The sequence below is a fragment of the Carya illinoinensis genome, chromosome 2 (genome assembly GCF_018687715.1).
Source record: "Carya illinoinensis cultivar Pawnee chromosome 2, C.illinoinensisPawnee_v1, whole genome shotgun sequence".
NCBI lineage: Eukaryota > Viridiplantae > Streptophyta > Magnoliopsida > Fagales > Juglandaceae > Carya > Carya illinoinensis.
The window spans coordinates 12,845,001-12,869,717 of NC_056753.1; the positions used below are offsets into that span (position 1 = coordinate 12,845,001).

Consider the following 24,717-nt stretch of genomic DNA (forward strand, 5'->3'; position numbering starts at 1 on the left):
TCTAATGGTGTCTTCAGTAACACCGTTGATCTTCACAGTGTCGCAAATCTCCAAGAACATTGCCAAATGAATATTGAGATCATCTAGTGACGATCCACTGAATTGAGCCTGCTGCACTATGCTAATCAAAGTTGGTTTGAGCTCAAAGTTGTTGGCATTAATTGTCTGGCGCATTATGCTCGAGTAATTTCCATTCACAACTGGTCATACATAGTCCTTCAAGGTGCGTGGTAGTGCCTCACGTTCTTCTTCAGCCATGGCTAGTATCTTAATTCTTTTTAGTGATCTAAGAGTTCTTTCAATCTCCGGATCAACAGGAATAATATCACGAGATCTAGCACGGCGCATCCAACGTCAAAAACACACATGTAGAACAAATTAAAATAAAATTCTAAATTAAAACCAAGATTACTTTGTATCGATATTGACAAAAAGAATAAGAATAAATCAATCCCCGGCAACGGCGCCAAAAACTTGATCGGTGCAAAACTGCAAGTGCACAGTATCGTAGTTTTATAATAAAGTGATAAGAAGAGTATCGTCCTCAGGGATTGGTACCTTACTTTTGTCAAATACCAAAATTATACTAATCTCGATTTTATCTAGAGGAATCACTAATATTTTTGTAGTTGCAAATTAAACTAGAACAATTCAAAGAGAAATACGCAAAGGAAATAAAACCGACGTTCGAAGATCAAATTAATGGGAAAGAAAACTTCTAGGAAATCGATTTCACCTAATTCTTCACTATGCTTTTCTCATCCAGCTAATTTAATTTAATTCTTTTTGTTCATTAGCAAATCTCTAATTCATCCAACAGCCTCTTTCGATAGTCAATTGGAAATTATTCTTGTTCATCAATTCACACAAGAATATGCAAATTAATAAAGCAAGAAAGCAATAAGACCAATGATTTAATTACTACATAGGTTCATACAAGTCTTTCGATCTCTATACTTACCTATGCTGAAATATTCAAGATCTACCCTATGATTCCCCTCTTTCGATAGCAAATCACAAGATAAAGAAATCATCTAATCAATGGCCAGTTAATTAGAAGCAATAAACTCAGAATAAATCAGATAAACAAATAGAGAATTGCCTTAAATTAGCATAGACAATCAAGCATAGTTCGGAACTAGGTTACATCGTTTTCCTAGAATGAATAAAATTTAGCTCATGCTAGAAATGGAATTCAACATAAACGAATTCAGCATAATTGTTCTGAGAAGATTGGAAGAAAATAAATACTGAAAAATACTCCTCCCAGCCGCAACTCGTCTTCAAAAACTCAAGGAAATGATTCAATGTTTTTCTCCCGTCTGTGCTCGTGTATGATTCCAACGTACATGCAATAATTGGAATTCCCTCTCCAAAACAGATGAATTGAATCCTTCTAGCTGTGTTTTTCTGTCCAAAAAGTGTTCTCCAGTCAACAATACGGCCATAGAGTGAAAAATCCCTTTTATATGGTGTGACGGCGGAAGACCCTAGATCTGTCAAAATACGATGTTCGTTCGAGCGAGGTGTCGAGCGCACATCGAGCGTTCGACTCTGCCTGATTTCGCTCGAGCGTCCTATCAAGCGCACATCGAGTGTTCGACTCTGCCTGATTTCGCCCGAGCGGCCAATGTCTCCTCTCGAGCGATCTTTGTTTTCCAGCAACCCGCTCGAGCTCCCTGTCGAGCGGCAGTCGAGTATTTGAATCTGCCTGAATTCGCTCGAGCAGCCAAAAGCCTCCGCTCGAGCAATCTTGTAAAATCTGCAATACGAAATTTTGCAAGTCATCACTCTCTTTCTTTTTTCTCTCGTGGCTCGCTCCACTCTTTTTTCTTAACTCTCAGCAATCTCAATTGCATTCTTCATTTTTTTCTCAATCTCATTTTCACTCTTTTTTTTTTTTTATCAATCTCACTTTCACTCTTTCTTTTTTTATCAGCCTCACTTTTTAGCTTCAGTTGGTCCTCATGGACCTGTTTTGGGGTTAAAGGAGCAAGTTTGATTATTTTGCCATCTTTTACAAAGCTATATATGTTCCGTCATGAATCACCCTACTATCATACAGTGATAGCCTCCACAACAAAATATAGCTAGCATGCATAGGTATTACATTACAAAGCATCTCATCACTATACCTCCCAATGGTAAAAGCCACCAAAACCTGCTTATTAACCTTGACCTCCCCACAATCATTTAACCACTGCAGCTTAAAAGGTATATATATATATATATATCTCTCTCTCTCTCTCTCTCTCTCTCTCTCTCTCTCTCTCTCTCTCTCTCTCTCTCTCTCTCTCTCAGTGCTTTGCCTCTAGGCTCACTGGTGAATTCATCTTAGATGTCCATCTCCATCGACGTCCAGCTGCAATTCTCTGTCACAATTGATCCAACTCTATCACGGTGAGCTTAGTTTAACGTATGTTATGGGTTCTTTTCTGTTTCAGAAACTTTGTTTGTAAATATTTTTGTTTAACTTCCCAATTTATTTCCTAAAGCATCCCTTTAGGTGAGTTTTATATTTATATGTCTAGTGCTCATTTTATAAGAGTTTTAAACATTTATTTTTTTTTAAATATATAGCTTATAAAGCAAATAAATATAGAGTTTAATTATATTATTTAGTAATATATATTTTTTAAAATATGAATTTTTGAAGTGAATAGTAAGTACAAAATTTTATTTTGAGTCCTTTTAAAAATATATTTTTCATTTAACCAAAATTATGATTTTCTACTCTTATACTTATAATGATTTTGATATTTTATAGTTAGACCTCAATAGTAAATGAGTTAGAATTTAATACTTTAGTCAGAGATTAAGTTGGATATTGAGGAATTTGGGAAGCGATGATATTTTTGGGTTGAGAGAAATTTAATTGGAGATTTACTCAAGTCATATGATTTTCTATAGGTGACGATTGATTATTTGTTGAGCACTGTTGTGAGGAAATTTTGAAAGACTAAGAAGTTCAGGTAAGCGAAATTCTTATACTAGACTTTGTATAAAAGAAATTAAATTAGGTTGATTTTGAAAAATATGAATGTTTTGTCATGAAAAGAATTGTGAAACAATCTCAGTTATTTGTTCTGCATTACTCATGAAATTCTGTATAAGAATAAAGTATTTTCTGACATGACTGGTATAGACATTAGTTATTTTGGCATTTTGTTCTAAACTGTGCAAAAGAAAGCGGATATGAAATTTTGTGCATAAGTTATATTTTTGTGATCTAATTCTGTTTTGTATTCTGATATAATATGATGTGATTTTTGAAAAACCTCTAACATGACGTTCTGTTTCTGTTCCATTCTGACCTTACCATAGGTGTAAAATCGTGGCCTCTGCTCAGGTTGGTACCAACTTTTTGGTTTCCAGTGCACTAATTTTAGAAACAAAGTAGTTTTCTGCGTGGTCTTTACTATGTGCACACTCTGGTCTCTGAGAATAAATGAGAGGAAGATTCACATTCTGTTTCTGCTCAGTTAGCTACCTGGGTTTGCACAACCCTACACAGGAGTTAGACATAGTCTCTATTCTGATATGATATGATAATATGAAGATGTTCAGTTATATTATGCCAAAAGAACTTTGAATAAGAATATTTTCTGAAACTTTCACTTTAATATTTTTGATAATATGTTTTGATTCTGCATTCTGAAAGTAAAAATATTTTGTTCTGCATTCAAAACTCTGTAAATGCTCATGTTTGCACACTAGTATATGTTCTCTACTTACTGAGTTGTTGATAACATACCCCCTTATCTTCACAATATTTTTTAGATGATTTTGGAATAGTTCAGCTAAGGATCAAGATTATGGAGCATGAGTGAGATGATTATTTAAGTATAGTAGATTACTCGTAGAAGAATTCTGAGGATTATCGGATTTTATTAAGAGATTTTGTAGTATACTGATCACTTTATATTTTGAAGTCCGTAAATATCATGATGAAATGTGAGTTTTAAGTTATAGGAAGTAACTCTCCCACCCCTCTCTTTATCATGATGAAATTTTCTCCATAATTTCATATGGTCCTACATATTGGGGACTTAGCTTCCCTCTCTTATCAAAACGGAGAACTCTTTTCATGGGTGACACCTTGACGTACACCTAATCACCCACTGAGAATTCTAGATCTCATCTTCTATCGTCGGCGTAGCTCTTATGCCTGCTTTGGGCTGCTTGCATTTAGTTGTTCCTTAATAAAAATAACTTGTTTCCTGACTTCCTGTAAGTTTTCAAGACCAAGCAGTTTTCTTTCTCTAATGTCATCCCAGTATAGCGGAGATCTACATTTTCTCGTGCCTCATAAGGCGCCATCTGAATTGTTATAAGCAAACTCCACCAAAGGCAAGTACCCTTCCCAATCTCCCTTGGTTTCCAATACACAAGCTCGGAGCATACCTCTAAGGTTTGTATAGTTCATTCTGTTTGCCCATCAATTTGCGAGTGATAGGCACTACTAAATTTTAAGGTGGTGCCTAATAGGTTTTGTAAACTCTACCAAAACCATGATGTGAATTGAATATCCCCCATCCAACACAATCAATCTGGGTACTCCATGAGGAACGAACACTGGTTCAAGTGTCAAATTTTAGATCTAACACTAATTTACTCTCTTTTTAGAGAGTAAATTATAGCGTTAACCCTAATTTACTCAATTATAGCGTTAACCCTAACTTTCCAAAACTAGAAACCTCAAGGTCTAGAACCTTACCGGAAGGGTCTTCTAATTTTCTTGATACATGTATTTTTAATTTCCAACAACCTGTGTTTTTACTATGGTAAATAATATATTCATAAAAGTTGATTAAATGGCCGTGTTAATTTGGCACAACTCTTGTTCTCAGTCTCCGCCCTAAAAAACTAAAGTTTTCATCATTAAATAATAACAAAAAGTTCGAAAGTGGATGATATAGCTTAAAAAAGAGCTAAGTACTTTTTAGTAAATGCCTTTTTTGAGGTTGGACAAAAATGTCTTTTTGCATTAAAAAAAAAAAGAATAGTTATAGAGTAATGGGTTGTGCAAACGCCGCCGCCGTGTATTCTTTTTGAAAAAGTTATATACCAAAAAACTTTTGATTTTTTTTTTCATATTTATCTATTTTTTTCAAAATGACGACTGTTGCACACCCTATAATTACAAATATCACTTATTTAAAAATAATTGAAATATGTTTTTAGATAGATAAAATAAAATTATCAGATATTAATAAATGATAGCCAAAAAAATTAGATTTCAAAACCGTTTCAGGCGTTTATATTACAATTTATGAGAACAGCAAATCTCCTACTCCAAAATTAAATACCGGTATCAACGTCTACTACACTTAATTATAATGTGTGGGCTAAAAGCTGCAACAAAAGTGGAAAGTTTACAGAAGTCATGAAACTGACTGGTCCCTTGTGTTTCAAAAAAAGTAGAGCTTTCGCAATTAGGACTATCCAGTAGCATTACTCTATTTTCTTCCATCTTTTTTCGCGACATTCTTCTAAAAAAAGGTAATATCATAACAAAATCTTGGAAAAAAAAGTACAACTAAAACCAAAAAGAGGGATTGGAACTGACTTCCCCCGGACATTGCTTAGTAAGAAAATATTTTCTAGAAATATTAGAACAATTATAGTACAATCGCCACCCCAAGGATGACATTGACGTCCTTACAGAAGACGAGTATCATAAAATCAAAGAATCGCCAAATCGAGGCAGGGTGAGACACGCATCAGTACACTAATACTCCAAGCTGAACTGTTAGTGTTTGTTGAAGAGGGTAGCTCAAATCAATGAAGTTCACTTGCTTCAGAAGACTTTTGAGTGGTTGAGGTGTAAACGAAAAGAATATTCTGTCTCGTGAACATGAACCAATCTGCTGTGTTACTCTATGCTTACCCCCTTCCAATTGCCTAAACCCGCCGCTTCTTCTATCACTGCCAAGTTCCCGGCAGTATCTTACTGAGCAGCACAAAAAACTATGGACTCCCTCCCTCTACCACTGGGGGCTTTCTTTCAAAACTATATATATAGTATGTACAACTGATCATCCAGCGTTGCTGGCAACCTCTGCAGCTCTCTGTCTCATCATCTCCATCACAGCAGCTCTTCGCCGTGAATCAGACTGCTGCTGAAGCCTCCTCAAATGTTCTTTAAGATCTCTGAACAAATTTAAGAAAACAAATATTATAACAATCACCAAACATACCGCATATAAAGAAATGGAAAAAGAAGTTGGCAAGCCAATGATGATAGGGAAAAGGCTCATCCATAAACCTGCAACGTGGCACGTGGCATTCAGATTCTTTGCAAGCTCGAGCATGAAGTTGGAGGAGATACCACATTTTCTTACAGAGAACACAACCTCCAGATGCACGGATTTTGCATTGTATCCCATGGCGGAAAAGACCCTTAACCTTGCGACAATTTGGGTACTGGCACAGTGCAGAACGACATTGTGATGCATGCACGAGAAGATCAAGCATCTTCCTAAGCTGCAATGTGAAACAAGCAATGATTTCAGACCCAATTTTCATATATATAGTTTAAAAAATGTAAAGATCTCCATAATACATGGTTGAAAAAGTCTTTCCTCAAATATATGCAAAAGGTGATAAAGAAGGTTTTTTAATAAATAAGTGAAAATTTTATCAAAGAAGGCAAGAAGCTTAAACCAACTACACAGGACATATACAAAAGAAATAAATAATTAGGAATAGAAAAGGTTATAAGAAAATCATGAAAACTCAATCCATTAAAATCTATAGAAGTGGTACATTAAAGAACTAATGCAAATTTATGGACAAGAACAAAAACGGGTGGACAGCAATAACTGATACATCTAAATGGCGTGACATTCCATGCAAAAACTGCAAGGAAAGATTGGAAAATTTTGCCAAAAAAAAAAAGTCAAAATTGCATACATAACGTGCAGAAGTTACAAGTAGCAATTGCAAGAAATAACTCCCCCTTGCCCCATCACCATACTTTACCAGGTCAAATAAATAAATCGGGACTAAGAACTAAGAACTACACATGCTAGCAATTGTTAGCAATAAATCATACCCACATGCAGATTAGAATAATACAGAACAAAATAGTGTGATGCAATGGCTAAAACAAAAACGGATATCTGTTACCAACCCAGCAAAATATCATTGATGCAACTTATATATTGGTATCCAATGTGAATGGATACTGCACATTCTCTCCGTCCTACTCAACACACACTGTCTTCATTTCTTGATATTAATTACAACTACGCACTAATCATATTTCTAACCATGATGGGGAACATGGTTGCAGGGCTTTCCCAACCAAACAAAACATTAGTTTAGTTGGCTACTTCAAAGGCACTCGTAATAGTGTGATACAGGAAAAAAATGCAGTGATGGACAATAAAAGGTACCTAGGTATAAAAAATAATAATAACAAAATGCAATAAAGGACAATATGTTGTAAGATTGACGAAAGCAACTACTCAAATATTTATTTTACAGAAAATCCTTGTTTACACGCAAGACAAGTAAGAAAATATAAGCAGCACCTGTACAACTCGTAGTTGCCTGGCTTCTTTATTCTGAGCATCGCGATCAGCCATGGATGGATGGTTTGTCAACTTATGAGGATGATCAATACCCCCATCCTTTTGATAACAAGAATTGCATATATCGTAATCAGGGCAGACTTCACATCGCCAACCCTGACCAGTTTCAATGTCAAGATGACATATATTGCATGTTATCACAAATGCTGGGGCGGTTGGATTATGAAGATGGTAAAGGACCATCATCGAGGAATGTTTAGCCCGTCGCAGGGTATCATACTGATAATGATTTCCTTGACAGAGACTCAGAAATGCCTGTCTGGTGTCGAAGAATTCACTCTCAAGAATCTCATCTTTATCCTTTGTATCAACAGGTACATCAGTAATTTCAACCTGAAGATATGACAAAGTTGCCCCTTCAAAAAGAAGTTGATAAAAACCACTCACTTTCATGTAGTTTCTGGTCAAGGAACTTACCGGATAGAGGGCATGCTTTTCCCTCTGGTTGATTGGATGTCTTTCTCTTTCTTCACGTTTCTGTTCTACCTCATAACACCTGCAAGGATAGATGAAAAGATCAGAACACATGAATCAATAGAAAATCAATCTCATGAAGTTCTAAAAAGACTTTCCAAGAGATATTAGGAAAATCAAACATTATACTTTTAACAACTTGACCAAAGTGGAACTGCCCTCTCCACCACAAAGAAGGAAAAAAAAAAAAAAAAAAAAAGATACATGGAAAAGCAACGATTACAAAAATTCTAATTATGACCTTGCATTGTTAGAGAAATCAGAGAACATCAGAGATTTCAGAAGTAGCCAGCATTTTCGTCTTGGAATTCCAAGTCGGATGTAAAATTAACTAATCAGCTTTTTCCAAAATAATTAATAAGCTTTTTCATCATTAACCAAAGCAACATGACCATTAATAAAAAGGAATAAACCAGACCGTTGAATTCTTATTTTCTACTGCAAAGAACTATAAGCAACATATAATATAGTACAAGAAAAGCAACACTGGAAATGGGCAATACCAGTTCAGAAGTTTAGAGGAAGAAGACACTGAGAAACCAAAATACAAGAAAAGGGAAAATATGCATTTTCAGGTTCAAACTAATAAAATAAATAGTTCACTTCCTATAAGACACGAGGAAACATACATGATAAACAAAGAAAAAAAGAAACCCTAACCTGAAAGGAAATCCTTGCAAATATAACATTAAAAAATGAACTGTCCTAAAATACATATAATTTCTCCAAAATTATGACATGCAAGGGAGAAACCTTAGAGAAGAAAGAAAAAAGGATATAACATTTGTGAGCAGGTAACCATATTCATTTTCACTTAACTTCCGCAGCTAAAATCAAGTATTTGTGCTCTAGCACATTAGTTACAGGATAAATGAAAAATTTAAGTGAACGAATTTATTCCAAATGTTAAGTAGTTTGTGATAGTGGTATCAGTATCTTGCACTATGGGCATATCTGTAAACGTTGGTATTCAAAAAACTGCTACTAGTGGACCAAACTACAGCTTGACATGTGAGAGAATGCTTATGAATATACAAATGTAGCATATATTTTACGCAACCATCTGTAGCAATACAGCAGGTAATGATTGCAGAATTCTTACTTTTCACAAAGCTGAAAACTTTTGCACTGGTTGCAAAACCAACGGTTTCCAGAGACCATTAGGATACAACAGTGTGCGCACGCATGCTGCAAATGAACCATGATAAAATCCTCCTTCATTGGGTAAATCGTTTCACCTAGCTGGGGAGAGGAAAAAAGTCTCATAAGAACAAGCACCAGCAATTTTGATGCCGTAAAACTACAGGAGAATTTGATATAAACAGTTATTTCTTTTTCTTTTTTAAAAATAATCAGTGAACTTGATTTATACTCCGACAATCCCATAGCAAGGAAAAAAGTAAGATGGAAGATAAGAAGAAAAATTACTTTATGCATGAGTAGCAGATCCTTTGATGCGTTACCAGAAAGATCAGACTGACCAGATGCTTTTAGAGCCCTCTTTGTTATGGTCTTCTTAGTTGTTCCTTTCTTATTCTGTTTTTTGCCATCTTCTTCTTGACGCATCTGATAAATAAGGTCCTCTGCCGCACCAGGCCAGTAATCACCATCAAAATATGGCAATCTAGCTGCAGTGACCTTAGCCTTACATTCACCAGTAGATACAAAGAAATGGTCGTATAAATTAGTGAGATCAACCACAATATTTTCCTTGGTAGCTTTTCTTAACATCGCTAGATACCTGACACAGAAAATTCCAAACAAGGATTAAAGAACAAAATGAGTATAGGATACTAGCTGCTGTTAAGATAATTCACAAAATTCTTTATGAAAGTCATAAGGCTCACCATTCCCGGAGCTTATCGGATTTAGGTGTTTTTTGAATTTCTGGATGACAATATAAAATATAATCTTCACCCTTCAATGGAGGACAAGCCCATATATAGCAGCTTGTAAAACCTCGTATCTTGCAGTATTCAAGGTATCCAATCTGAAAGGACAAGCAGAGGAGCAGAGGTGAAGATCAGCTCCAGTTGAAGATTTCATACTAATCAAATCACAGATAAGTATACTTGAGAAAGTGCAATCAAGATATATATAAAAAAATTTAAAAAAAAAAATGCAAGTCCAGAACCTACCAAAATCTCATGGTAAACAAATGTCCGAAGAGCCTCTCCAGAAACCGCTTTAATCTCAGGCCTGAAATACTTCACAGAATCTAGGTACGAGAGATAAACACGGCGCTGATTTGGTAATTGACATTCAGACCCAAATTCTTGAACATACATGCCAAATAAGCAAACTTCTACACCTTCAATCTTCTGAAACAGCAAAATCACCTGGAACCAAAAAAAAAAAATACGGAAGGCCTAACGCGTAAGCTACTGCAGCTATCTAATGTTACCAGCAACGAAAAAAGCCCGTCTTTGTTAGAGAATGTATGAAACTCAGGAAGATTCTCCACACCTTGGATTTATAGGGGAACTCAGTCGGATAATTCTCTTCCTGAAAAATTTCAAGAAATCGCTGCTTCACTTCCAACTTTTTGTCAACAGATGAAACAACTCTGATTACAAGCGCTTCCGCTCCAGAAACCTAGCAATATCAATGTTTGGAAATAACTTAATAACAAATATGATATGATATAATTTAATAGTGTCAATGAACTAAAACCATGGCTTTTTTTTTAAAATAAAAGTTCAAAAAAGATGTAATAGTTGGGATCAGTGATCAATAAGCAGAAGCTGATACAATCTAAGCTGGTGAATATCAGTTAGAAGCTTTTTCAATTGACATTCTTGGGCAAAGAAACTGCAATTCATCTCATGATGAACTGCGTATTCTTTAATTTAATCATATTACCTAGAAAAAAACTTTATATGAGAGCATCATATATGCAATCACCTCATCATAACTTTTCCCTTGGAGCCTTGCCCTCTCTTGTCTTTCTTGCTTCAGTCTCCTAAATAACCGCTGCTCTATGTGGTCACTAAGAATTGTTCTAGGCAAATCTTTGGCCCCAAGAACAGCATTCTGTGGTAAGGGCATGCGTTCTCCTCTTTCAACCTGTTGTATATAGCAATTTGGGCAAGTGTATTCAGCTTGTCCACCATCATTTCTCCGACCATTAAATAAAGCACAAATTTGATGTTGCCAAGCTTCACACTTATCACATTGAACCCACTGCACAAGATAATTAAGGGTTTAATACAAACAGTTGGCGATAAAATGCAAAACAAACTTAACCAAAAAGAGCATACCCATTCTTCAGTCTCTTCATCATTTTTCTTCTTTTCTAACCTTGCCTTTGGAATGGCAGTACCATCGGCAACTATGGTGTCTCCACGAGCTTCATTGTAGCATGGAATACAGAAATAATGCCGCGTATCACCAGCACCCATGGTATAATACATTGCATTTCGCTTGATGCGAGCACCACAAGGGGTGCAATATGTAGGTGGTGGTTCAAAAGTGAGCTTCTCTACAGCACACAGCTGACAAGAGTTCTCACTCATTGAATGCTCCATTGCTTGATTCTTTTCTGCCTTTGCTTTACTCTATAAATAGGAGAATAATGAGTTATCATCTATTTTTGGGTTTATTACATCTAATTCACTTGACTATACAGATAATGATTGTTTTCATACAATATTCTTTTTTTATTGGCATAGACAAGAGTCCCGAGTCCTGGGTGTACACAAGCCCTCAAGGAGTTTCCCACAAGTGCATCTCAGATAATTCAAGGGGAAATTTCCCTAGTCCGATGGCCCCAAGAGTGTGAATGCGGAGTTTCAAACCTAGGACATGTGGTTTATATTCCTCGTGCCAAGACCATTGCGCTACCCTTGGGGTTATTTCATACAATATTCTGAGAGAGGAAAAGAGAAACGAGTACTATTCCAACAGCAATAGACCCTTTGAAATCATATGCCTCAACAAGAAATTGGACCACTAATCTGCTGTATCTACAGAAGTTAACATTGACATAGACATTTCCATAACTGACTTTCGATTATTGTCTAGAAACATAAATGCACTCAGTGCATCACATAGAAGTAAGACATAGTAGTCACCCTGCTTGCAGCATGGAGAGGGGTGGGAAGATTGAAAGAAATTTGGTGGGAGGAATTGATCGGAGGTGGGGGAGGCAAAGTCCCTCCAGCCCACAGAACTCAACTTAGAGGCTGGCAGATTGCAAGAGCGAGAACTGACCTCTAAAGGATATTGTGAAAAACATCAGTTTCACAAGCATTTTAAACCATTTAATCAGGCACAAAATAAAATGCATATTCATCTTCTTCCTCTTTTTTTTTTTTTTTTTTGATAATTATTCATCTTCTTCCTCTTTCATTCCCTTTTACCAAACAACATGAGGCGGAGGCAGACTCCTTCGATCTCACCCTACCTTCCCCACCCCCACCCCCACCCCCACCCCCCTCTTTTCTTCCCTTTTCTCCCCACTTCATTCCACTTACTATCCATCTCTCCAGTAAAACACAGTTCTACAATATTTTATTTTAAATAAGCATGAGTATGAGGATCCTCATCCTGGCTTCTTGTACAGTGATTTTCAACAAACAAAACTGTTAATAATAAAAATGTTAATAATAGAGGATGAAGATTATGCTTTTTTGTGAACAGGGGGATTAATTATACCCAGTGGGTATCAACTAGGATTTGTTGACATTTTCTATAAAAATAATAATAATAATAATAATAAAAGAAAGGATGAAGATACGCAAAACAAAAGCTGTAACGGACTAGAAAAAGGAAACATTTTGAAATGTAAGTTTGCAAAACAAAAATAAAAGAAACAATTACGTATGAAAGTTTTTCCTCTGATACAAAGACCGTTAAAAGATACGCATGTAAACTTAAGGTGGGAACGAAATGGCAGGATATTTGGTGGGGTATTTGTCCTTTGATACAGGTATGGAAAAGATGCATGCATGTTAAAAATTTCAACTTAAGGTGGGGGAAGAAAAATGAAGGATACTTGTACTCCTGTACTCTTTAAGTACGGAAAAAATATATATGAATGTGAGAAATTTTCAAGTTAAGAGGGCAGAAGAAGAAGATCACATCACCTCTCATGTCCAGACAAAATATCAGAAATCCAACAAAGGAATAAACATATGTTAAAGATAAGGCTGTAGAACAAGGTGTCATAGCAAGGGGAGGATATACATTTTTTTTGATAAATAAACAATTTTATTGATCAAAGAATAGCAACACCTGAATTACAACGGGGGAGGATATACATAATACAGACTCCAATTGAATAGAATTAATAGGAACTACAGAAAAGTGTTCACACATTTTCCTGCCTAATAGTGGGTTCTCAACAGGTCATGCTCGAGGTTATTCAAGAGAAGTTTATTACTATTTGCACTTATCAATATGGGTTCCAATCCAAAATTCCTAGTGAATGAGGGCAACACCAACCCCCTCTACCAAAAACAGGGTGTAATGCGAAATTATTTGAAGACAACCATGACATGTTAGCATCAGATAAATTACAATATCAAAAAAAGTTGAGGTAACAGAGTTAGAATGTAATTGCTATTGATGTGAAAACAAAACATGGACTCCCTACATTCCTCTAAAAAATCACCACACAATCAGATGATAATATTCTAGCAAACCTCAGTTTAAAAAACAAACAACAAAGGAAGAAAGAAAAGAAATCCAAATGGTTACTACTGTGCCTTAAAAGAACGTATGGTAAATACCCTCCAATAATTTACATTTTGATAAGTGACCTCCAATAATTTACTCGTTTTCAAAACAAAAAAGGAACGGAATCCAAGGCTTGCATAGAAAAACAATTAACTTACCTGGCCAACCCACTGCCTGAGACCTGTAATGTGCTCCCTAACCTGCTCTGGAGTGAAAAGTTCAGTCAATGACACACCCTTTATTTTTGGCTTCCCAGACTTGGTACCAGACACATGTTCAGGAGGCTGCGCCAAATTTTCTTGCTTAGCTGGATCAATCTCTTTCTCAAGTTTAATATTTTCTTGCTTAGGCAAAGCAGAAGACTCAGCATATGCAATAGGTTCAACATCAGGCCCTCGGTTGCAGCTGTCACTCACATCTTCCTTCATCTGAGTAAGACTTTCCCGTCCAGAACTTTCAGCAACTTCCTTCTTCACTTCTTGAAACTCTGATTTAATAGGCATAAAAATGTCATGGTGTGTATTATCTTGAAGATGAACATTCTGCAAACCATGGAGTTGACTATATGGTGAACTTTCACTCTCAGGAATAACAGATTGGGATGACTGCACAATTTTCATGCGTTTTAGAGAAGGTTGTAGATCTTCTGAAGTTTCGACAACTGAGGGAGTCTTTGATATCAATCTAGCCGAACTGTCAGCAGTGTCATAGGATTTACAGGATGCACTAATCAAAGATGGCAAACAAGAACCAGACTCTGCTTGAGAATGTGATTTCAATCTTGCTGAAAGTTGTGCACGTTTATAGTTTTTTACGGGAACACATACAGGGCAACCAGGGTTCCTGCATGTCTTATAATGTTCAAGCAAGCCCTTGGTACGACGACAGAGAGGATTTGGGCATGATGCCAGACTGCATTTACCAATGTGTGACAACAGTTCCTGAGCACTTATGCAGTGATGTGCTGGACATTCTCCTTTGGGGTATGGGCATCCATGAGCATGTTGCAAAAACAAAAGCCACCTCCGTTGATTTCTGTATCGTTCAAGGTTTAAACTACCAGATCTACTTGCAACACCACTCAATTTAGGGGGCTCAGCAGTGCTTCTATCAGCAGCGGTTTGACCAATAATGGATCCTTCTGATGATAAATTGTTACATTGAGCTTCATCTTGCATGGATATTCTCTGACGGAAATCCTCTTGGACATGGTGCTCAAGTGGCAAGATCCTTGGTATGTGGTTCCTGTCTTGTGATTGCAGTTTCCATTGACCTGGCAGTGCTGATTCCGATTGTCCTCCAACAGAAAGGCAGCTAAAATTGCTTTGAGAATCTGTAACCAAATGGCTTGGATGCAGCGACTGTTGCATTTTTTGAGAATTTTGAGACAGTGATGAGCAGTTATCATGCTGGCCAGATGGAAGAGAGAGATGTTGAGCACCCCTGGATGGGTCTTCAACAGAGCTCTGCTGGAATTGGTTCTGCATTTTAGACAATTGGAACGGTTCAGAAACTTGTGAGTGCAGAACCTCATTGTGTTGCTCCACTCCAGGCTCACACTTCACTTGGCTACCAAGATCGGAACTCAGCCGAGACTGGCCAAAATCATTGTTCAACACTTGCTGGTGCTGCTGACTTTGCTGCTTCGGTTGGCGTTGCTGTTGAACAAATTGCTGTTGCAATTGCTGCTGTTGATGAGAATGTAGTAGATTGTCTCTAGAAGTTATTGGAGCTTGGAAATTCATCTTTTCAGATTGATCAACTAAATGAGGCTTTGTATAGGCAGCCTGGTTAGCCACTTGCAAATTTGACTGATTACTTATCAAAGGAGAGTTGGTTTTGGACATGGTCGGCAGGCTAACTGAATTAAAGTTCTGAGTGTTCATCATTGATCCGACAGATGTTGCAGCACCATAGAAGTGTCCAGAACCAAAAGAATCAGAATTGCTCATTCCAAATCCATCACCTGATCATTGAAGTCTTTGTTGTGAGAATGCTTATTTGTGCCATAATAAATATCAATCTTCCCACAGGATGTACGATAAAACACCAATAAAAGAAGCCAGAGACAGAGAGAGAGAGATTACCCTGCATAAATGGCCGCTGATGCTGGTCAAAGTGCTGCTGCAAAGGTTTCGGTGAATTAGCATAAGGTGTAGCAGTAAGATAGCTTTCAGAGGTGCCAGGTTCATTCACAAGTTGTAAATTATTCCCAATCAACCCTAAACCACCATTTAAAGCCCCATTTTGAAACCCAAAAGCCTTGTGCTGCAATGTAGACATAATTCCACCACTGCCCATTTGACTACCAAGGTTGTGCAATATACGGCTATTTTGACCAACAAGATGCTGCTTTTGCTGCAGTGGTTGAGAAACAGTCGTTGACTCAACAGTGGAAAACCCACCACCATTAGAAGATTCCAAGTTCATGTAAGATTGATTATTGTTGTTGTTGTTGTTGCAGTTATTACTGTTACTATTACTAAATCCAGGAGTAGGAATCATTTGGCTTGTAATTGTTTGGGCACCCAATGATGACATATTCCCACCAGACCCGAGGGAAAAACTGGCAGGAGATTGTTGATATCCATTAGGCAATGGACCTGAAAGAATAGACTGTTACTGATACAAAGAAGCAAAACCAATAGCCTTAACAAGAGACTTAATAACACTTACCATCAGCTCTGTTAAATGAACTGCCGCGCATGCCACCAGTACCAGTTGGTAACAGACTTCCAGAGTTGACAGTTGTAGGCGTTATGCTATTACATCCACTAGAAGAAACCATGGAAGTATCAACAGAAGATGCAACAGCCATGGTTGAGTTTGCACTGTGTGACATGCCAGGAGTCGGTATCATTGTACCAATGGCAGAGGAAGAATTAACAAGCTGTGGATATTGTTGATTCTGATTACTCAAATGTGGGCGTTTAATCAAATTATGCAAACGACTCTCCAATGTGTCAAGGTTCATGTAATCCTCCTATGAGAATATTCGAAACGTTAAACGAGAAATAATATACTGTCGCGTAAGACAGATATCTCCAACAAACACTATTAAAGTTAAAAAAATAATACCTTTGTATGAGCTGATCTCAATAAACCCTCCTCTAGACGTTTCACTATATCCTTGAACTTCCTTTTTGCCTGTTCATTTAGAGGTGGCTGCTGCTGCTGCCGCTGGGATAAGATATTGAAGCTGAAAACAAGATAATAGAATGTTCTCATCATTCAATAATCAACAAACGCATACATATCAAAAGCATGTTCTCAGATGAAGGTAAAAAAAAACAACTATATTACAAGCATGTCAAGAGCATATTAGATGATAATATCTCAACAACGGTTCAATAGCAGCCCAAAGAACCTTACAAACAATCAAGCCCCATTCCCCCACATAAAATATAATAATAATTATAAAAAAATGAAGAAAGGCTTAATAAACCACAGAACATCAAGAATATAAAGGTGACTGCATTATAAAGGGTGATTGCACCGGCTCTAAAGGCTAGTAAATCACACCAGCAAATTTCATCCATTCAACCACATAAGTCTAGACATATATTTGCATGCTCCTCCTATAACAGATGACATATATACATTTTTATTTTTATTTTTATTTTTATTTTTTTGGGTGGGTGATCAAGAAGTTTTATTCATAAAAAAAAAAAAAAGGAAGGCATAGCCCAAGTACACAAGACATAAACATGAGAAGTACCGAACTAGGGTTTACAACCGAAAGTAGAAAATCATGGCATATATACATCTATCAGATATTTTTTTTGTAAGTAATCCATCTTATCAGCACAGAAAGTAAAATCCAGATATGTCTTGCATATTGGGAAAAAAATCTATTTGCGGTTTTCTTCCACATGCAAAACACTTTTCTTCCATTAACATTAATTTATTTTCTAATGAAGTAGATGAGCTTTCAGCTCAAGTGGCACCAACCCCTGCCAGAATGGGGTGGAGAGTGTGGTCATGACCCGTTTGATGCATATATAACTTTACAATCGAAAAAAATATATATTAAAAATTAAATCTCTAGAATTATATAATTATCAAAGTACAAATTCCATAATAGAAATTACTGCATATAAATTCCCAAGCAAATGCTATCATATCTTCACTCTTCTAAGTACACATTATAGCTATTAACAATATACTTTGCAACAGGTCATTCCCAGACTCCCAAACACATTTGGACTACCAACGATGTACAAAAAACTAATAGTAATACTTCTAAATTTGTATTGAATAGCACTCAAAATGCATTATACTGACTTTTAACAAACAGAACACCTCTTAAGTTATGTAGTAACATAAACACGGTTCACAGGCGCACCGGAAACAAACTACAGAACAAAAAAAAAAAAAAGAAGAAGAAGAAGAAGAAAGAAAAACAGAACAGAAAGAACAACAAAAGTGGATTGTCTTACATCTTCTCTTGCATGTATGCACGTGCCCTGTTCATCTCGGTCTCTGCAGTAAACAGAGCACGCAGCCCCCCACCGCCGCTGCCCAGATTATGCATTTGCTGAGCGAGCGCACTCCCATTCTGCTGGGGCAGCCCTGCCTGATTGGGCACCTGCCCCGCCCCCGACATATGAGCCTGCACATTCATCTCATTTACCTCCAACTAGCCAGCACCACATAACTCAATCAAATCTCCACCTTATAATCTCCTGCTCGTTACACCACAGTCAAACACCACATAAACTAACCAAATAATAATAATCATAATAATCAAATCCCAAATTATCAACTAACCGAAATGGCATGAATTTGTGATCAAGAAAAACAAAAACAATTGGATGGAAATAAATGAGGAAGGGACCAACCGTAGTTCTAAAGTACAATCAGGGGCAAATAGGTAACTGAGAAATTGACTGAATTTTATTACTTTATTTTTCTCCTAATTTTAGTAAGTAAACCCTAGGTGAGGTGACTGAATCGAAATGAATCGCATCGACGAGCAGAGATAAACCCTAATACGAACCTATGGGGACGAGCGTACGAGAGGGGAGCAGCGGCGATCGGAGGCGAGGAATCGTTCGGTGAGCTTCCAGAGATAAAATCGCGACGATCGCAGACTGGTCGCCGATTCGATAAACGTAGGAGAGAGGAATCGAAGGAAGTCGGCGAGAGAGAGCGAATTGAGAAGGGAATTGAGCACGTGCGCACGGTTTGAAGAAGCAGAGAGATGAATGGGAAAGGGTGAATCGAAGGTAATGAAAAGTCAGTGTGGAAGAGAGAGAAGGGGAGAGACCCTAAATTATTGGTTGAATGGGGTTCATTGGGGTTTTCAATTTAGGGATTTATTTATTTATTTTGAGAAACAAATTATAAAATTAGGTTTTTTAAAATTTTTTTAAGTTATGATTTCCTGAAACTGGGGAACAACATGGGAGGATATATATCGGATAGGACTATTTGGTATCTGAATTTACGGTATCTGAATTTACGATATTGCCCATTAACGTAGCCACAAATCTACCCATCCACGAAGGACCACGGTCCACCTATGTTTTTTTTTTTTTGATTCTCTGATCCGGGTTTTTCTTTAAAAAAAAAAAAAAATACTAATAATAAATCTTTGGTCGGTATTCTTATATTTCTTCTGTGTCATGCTCAGAAGTTCTGCGAGAATAGTACTATTTCGTCCGTAATATAGTTCATTTTGTAAAATAATTTACATTTCACATAAAAATAGATTGACTCATCTTAATAGTAATTTTTTAGTGTTACACTTAAAAGTTCATTTAGTAGAAAAAATAGTGGAGAACCCAGCATGCCCAATCTGTAAGCAACAACCAGAAATCCATCAAAAAATAAAAAAAAAACAACCAGAAACAGTGTCAGAGATGTGTGGGGGCAAAAATATAAGAAAGATACACAAGGCAAGCCCTCAATATCATCAATTCAAAAGATCTAGTTGAAGACTTTATGGAGACCCTAAAGCATGAGGAACTAATGTCATTCACTGTTACCTTGTGGCTTATATGGAAGAGAATAAATGACATGGTGTTCAAGGAGTTATTCCTACACCCTTCTGTTGTTGCCTAGCAATCAGTTCACCTGATGGAAGAATTACAGCAGATCTCTCAACAGCAAAGGACCTCTACCCTTTAACTCTTTTGTTTTTTGGTCAACAAGGCACATTGTAAGAGCAAACAATTATGCTACTCGTGCCTTAAGTAAGGATGCTCTTAGCATTAGCGGTTATACCTTCTTTTGACTTCGTTCCACATTGTATTCAAGCTTTGGTTTAAAGCATCTATCAATACATGACATCATTTTATCAAAAAATTTAGTAGAAAACATAAAGAAGGCAAGAAAAATAGAAAGAAATAGAGAGAAAACCCATGTTTTCCATGGGAAAACTAGAGAATTAAGATTTTATATCACGAAATATATAATTTGAGGATTACGCCTCCCGTGGGCAAAATACTGGCTACAAGGAGGCAATCGGACGGACTAGGGTTGTACACCGACGTATTGGCATCGGTTTTGGCGCAAAATCGAGACCCTTGGGAGAGTGCTGCTTAGAACCACCCGAAATCGGTCGACTGTGGGAGAGAAAACCGATCCCATCGATCTTGACTTGCGTCTACGCAGTCTTCGGTCTGCCGCCGACCTCTCTATGATGGAAGGATGTCGCAAAGAAGAAGAACGGCATCTCTATGATGGAAGGTTACAGAGGATTCAAACGCTATACGAGGAAGAAGACAACGCTAGGAAGAAGACGCGCTGTTTCACTTTAAGCCAAACGACACTGTTCTATATGTTCTTTTTTTTTTAAACCTTCGGGCCCCAAAATGATGTCGTTTCACTCATTTATATGAAACGATGCCATTTTATATACATATATTAAAAAAAATAGATGAGATTGATTGGTTCAATAGTTTCCCAGGGGTTTAAACCAGTGCCAAACCCCTGATATCAGTTTTCTCATTGCTGATTCTGGCTGATTCCGTGGTTTGACGGTCGGTCCGACCTATTCCCGGCCTGTTCTGGCAGTTCTTGTACACCCCTAGGACGACAACTAGCAACCAATCAAGGAGTAAGGGAAGCAACACATTGTAGAGAGTTTGGTAGATGCGGGATGGCACAGGGAGATGAAAGATGGTTCGTCTGACACCAGGCAATGATTTGTTGACCGTACAAGGGCAAGCAACGGGCAAGGACAACCTCAATGTAGATATGGGAGCTATATGAGATAATATGGAGATGCTCAAATGGTGGCAGGTGTCATACATAGAGACTCATACTCCACCAGAGATGTCATATCTCGAGTATGCCTATACAAGAAAGATTACAGACCTACAGGTCATATCATCTGATCTCAAAGGTATGGCTTAGCGCCACGTAGAAGACCCTTACTGGAAGAATGACTGCGGAATTAGACCCAAGGTAAGCTACAAGAACATGCACACCTTATCCCATCAGTCACTCAGTCTCTACCATTGTAGGGGTCTCGCCTAACGCAAAAGGCATGTCCTAGAGCAAGGTGAAGACGCATGAATGGAGGATATGATGTATGTATTGGTTAACAATGGGTTATACAACTTGGTTAAAGTTATAAAATAGAAATGAAGGTAGAGAGAGAATGATGAAGGTGATAGTGTGACTTAACCTTTAAAGTGAATTTTAGAGGTTCACTTAAAAGGATAAGAACATGATGTTGAACACTATGTGTTAGGAATGTGACCTCAAGTGGGTCACAAATTACGGTTTTGAGAATTTAGAAAATGGTGATAAAAGAATGTAGGGATGACGAATTGAATAATTGAATGGGTCTCAATAAAGGAAGTCTAAGTCAATGATAATTTTATGTATTTCTAAGTTTAAGTTGCATATGCACTTGCAAAGGATATTGACGTTAAGTTATGTATGCATATAGTGTAACAACCCGCTCATTCTTTTTTCTTTAATTACGAGCTTCGATCTACGTGCCGTATCTCGATGGTGTGTTCTAAAAGATATCAAGCAGATTTTAAAGTAAGTTCAATATTTTAAAACTTACGAATATTTTAAATATTCTGGAAATATTTGTATGTGATATTTTCAGTGTTACTGGACTAAACTTGTTTTTAAATAATACAATTAGATTATTTTTTAAGAGCTTCAAAAATATTATAATTGTGAAAAATTATTTAAATAAAATATTTTAGTCATTTAAAAATATTACGAGATTTAAATTTATATTGAAAACTCTAAATCAATTTAAATAGTTTTATTCCCTTTGAGTTATTAACGAGACTTCATCATTTTAATTAATGATGAAGGAATATTACTTTATAAACTAAAGTTTATAAAGTAATATTTTATCTTAATTTCTCTCAGTGTTTTATTTTAAAGAAAACGCTTATACGTTTTCAAATCAGTATTTAAATTCACCATTAGATCCTTTTGAAGGTTCCGAAACGAAGGGTCTGTATTAATACCCAAGCCCCTACCTTTTTCCCTCACTTCTCTCTCTCTCTCTCTCTCTCTCTCTCTCTCCTCTCCTCTCTCTCTCTCTCTCTCTCTCTCTCTCTCTCTCTCTCTCCTAGCCGACGGAAGCAACTCCCCCCTTCACCCGTGCTCGTCCAGCCTAGCCCCTTGCCACTGTGCCCAGCCTCACCACGCCACCACTGCAACTCCACCACTCCACCGGCGACTCCTCTCACGCCGGTAAGCCCCGCGTACCAAAGTTTTGAAATCCGTTCCGGAGACCATTTCAGTTGAGGTACTGGAACAGAATATTTCGGTACTGGTACGTTTCGGTGTACCGTTTTGGGATTAATTATATATTATATATGAATATTTATATGTATATATAAACTAACAACTAATAAAATAAATACATATATATGTAAGTGTGTATCATGTATATGTGTATATATATATATAGAAGAATTGAATATTTATAAAATGAATATATATTGAAAAAATCACAAACTTGAGTTAAGACACAAAAAAAAAAAAAAAAAAAAAAAGTAAAGAATAGGTAAATTATTAAAAATAATAATACTTTAAAAATAGAGAATGAGGGGACATATTTAAAATTATAAAAAAAAATATAAATTATATAAATATGTTTTATATTTTAGAATGAATTAAATACCATTTGGATTTAAAATTTATAAAAATTCTATTTAAGTATAAGAAAATTACAAAAACTGTCCGAAATGGAATGGAGACCGAAACACTAAATTCCGGCCGAAATGGCCGAAACGGGACCAGAATGACCGGAATTTGAAGCGAAACGGAATGAGGTGGTAGAGCATACCGGACACTACACCGGAACGGTAAATTCCAGCCGGAATGGTAAATTCCGGCCGGAACGGAACGGAATTCAAAACATTGCCGCGTACCCTCTCTCTTCTCCCACGGTATCTCTACCTGAAATGGGTGAAAACCCACTCCTCTCATCCACGCCGCCATGTACGGCAGCCACGGTTTCACTGCCGATCACTAGCTGCTTCTCTCCCTCCGGCCAACATCCCTTCCCACAGGTGAGCTCTCACGTGCTCTCTCTCTCCTCTTAGAGCAACTTCACCGAAATGGGTTTGAAACTCATTTCTCTCCTTGCGCTGCCGTGCTTGGCTAGCTAGGCCACCAAGCACCACCACCGTGATCCCTAGCCACCAATGAACTACCAGCACCTCCTCACCTCCCCCACGAGCCTCTCTCTCTCTCTACCCAAAATGGGTCTCCTACATGGTTTTACCACCACCAACGACCCTAGTTCCACCATGCTCCACCTCCCTTACCACCAAGCACTTCCACCAGCCTCCCTCTTCCTCCCCCTAGCTTCCCATGAAATTCCATAGCTTTCCTCTATCCCACACCCTCACTCACTCTAGGATGCATTGTTCATGGTGAGATACTGTCGTGCTCCGCCACCAAGACCACCATGAGGCCACCTTGAGCCTTTCCAAGACCATGCCTAGCTATTCCCAAGCTCAAACCTCCACTTTACATGGTGGACAGCCACTGTACGTGGCTAACCGCTACTGTACGGGGTGTTAATCGCCAAGTACAACTCCTCTGACGCCTTGATCGTGATGGGCAACGAGCAACGCACGGATTATCATGTTGATGGTATAACCCTCTATCTCTCATTATTTATGTTAATGTTAGTTAGTTGGTTGGACTGTAGACTGTATTATTAGTAATTGTCGAGTTCGCTGCATAGTTGTGAAGTGAAGTGTGGCTGTGCAATGAAGTGCTGAGCATAATTGTGTAGTGTTGTAGACTGTGTTGTGAGTATGGGTGTAAGGTGTATGCCATAGTTGTGATACAGCGTGGTGTGAAGGGAGTACACGTGGAGCATACTCCATGTAGTGCAATGACACACCATGTGCCGTATGTCGTAGTGATGCGTGGTGTAGTGTAAGTGGAAGAGAGTATACGTGGCATGTGCCTTGTATTGTGTAGTGATGCCCTGTTTTGAGGAGGATATAGTGTATTGTGTAGCGTTGGGAACTGTGTAACAGTGTCCCAAAGTAGCTGTGACGTGGCCTGTAGTCCGAGATGACGAGTGTCACCTTGTGGTTGACTTATGACTAAGAGTATGTCTGAAGTGGTGAAAAAGTGTAAGAGTAGTGTAGCAGAAGCATGACGGGCGTCGTGACGTGACTTGGAATTAGTCTTGAGCTACGTGACGTGACAGATGTGCATTTGTGGATGCAGTCCTCTTGTTAACTGTCGTGATAAACTTGTACAGGGCCGGGAAATAGGAAGAGTCCTATCAATCGGAGTATGGAGCTTGTTTATACAAGCGGGCGTTCATTGGACTATAAGTTGTTCTTAGGTGAAAAAGGGATAAGATACATGTGCCTCTTGCGAGACACTTGTACGGACAGGTTTACCATATATAATGTGTAATATGTCCTTAGAATGGTTGCACGATGTTTAAGCCTTAGAATTGGCTTAAAGTCATGTGGCCTATATGGATGAGAATGAAGATATAGTATGG

At 37.5% G+C, this 24,717-nt stretch overlaps 1 protein-coding gene across 1 annotated transcript; it reads right to left on the reverse strand.

Annotated features, from left to right (window-relative positions):
- Positions 1–5,487: 5,487 nt before the first annotated feature.
- On the reverse strand, positions 5,488–19,061 carry LOC122300133 (histone acetyltransferase HAC1-like). Its single transcript, XM_043110562.1, has 17 exons — positions 18,751–19,061; positions 18,191–18,436; positions 16,830–16,950; positions 16,428–16,734; positions 15,839–16,354; positions 13,910–15,717; positions 11,333–11,629; positions 10,977–11,255; positions 10,539–10,667; positions 10,211–10,411; positions 9,920–10,062; positions 9,501–9,813; positions 9,175–9,314; positions 8,016–8,094; positions 7,539–7,931; positions 6,269–6,486; positions 5,488–6,153 (listed from the first exon to the last, which is right to left on the reverse strand). The coding sequence occupies exons 2-17, from the start codon at positions 18,373–18,375 to the stop codon at positions 6,039–6,041; spliced, it is 5,244 nt and encodes a 1,747-aa protein (XP_042966496.1). The 5' UTR covers positions 18,376–18,436; positions 18,751–19,061; the 3' UTR covers positions 5,488–6,038.
- Positions 19,062–24,717: the final 5,656 nt, after the last annotated feature.

Bases quoted from the DNA above. Each gene is read 5' to 3' on its own strand.
- LOC122300133 (XM_043110562.1), bottom strand. From the start codon at position 18,375: ATGAATGTGCAGGCTCATATGTCGGGGGCGGGGCAGGTGCCCAATCAG. The intron at 16,355-16,427 runs GTAAGTGTTATT...CTATTCTTTCAG, and splicing joins TTCATTTAACAGAGCTGATG to GTCCATTGCCTAATGGATAT. The intron at 11,630-13,909 runs GTAAGTTAATTG...TCCTATTTATAG, and splicing joins TCAGGCAGTGGGTTGGCCAG to AGTAAAGCAAAGGCAGAAAA.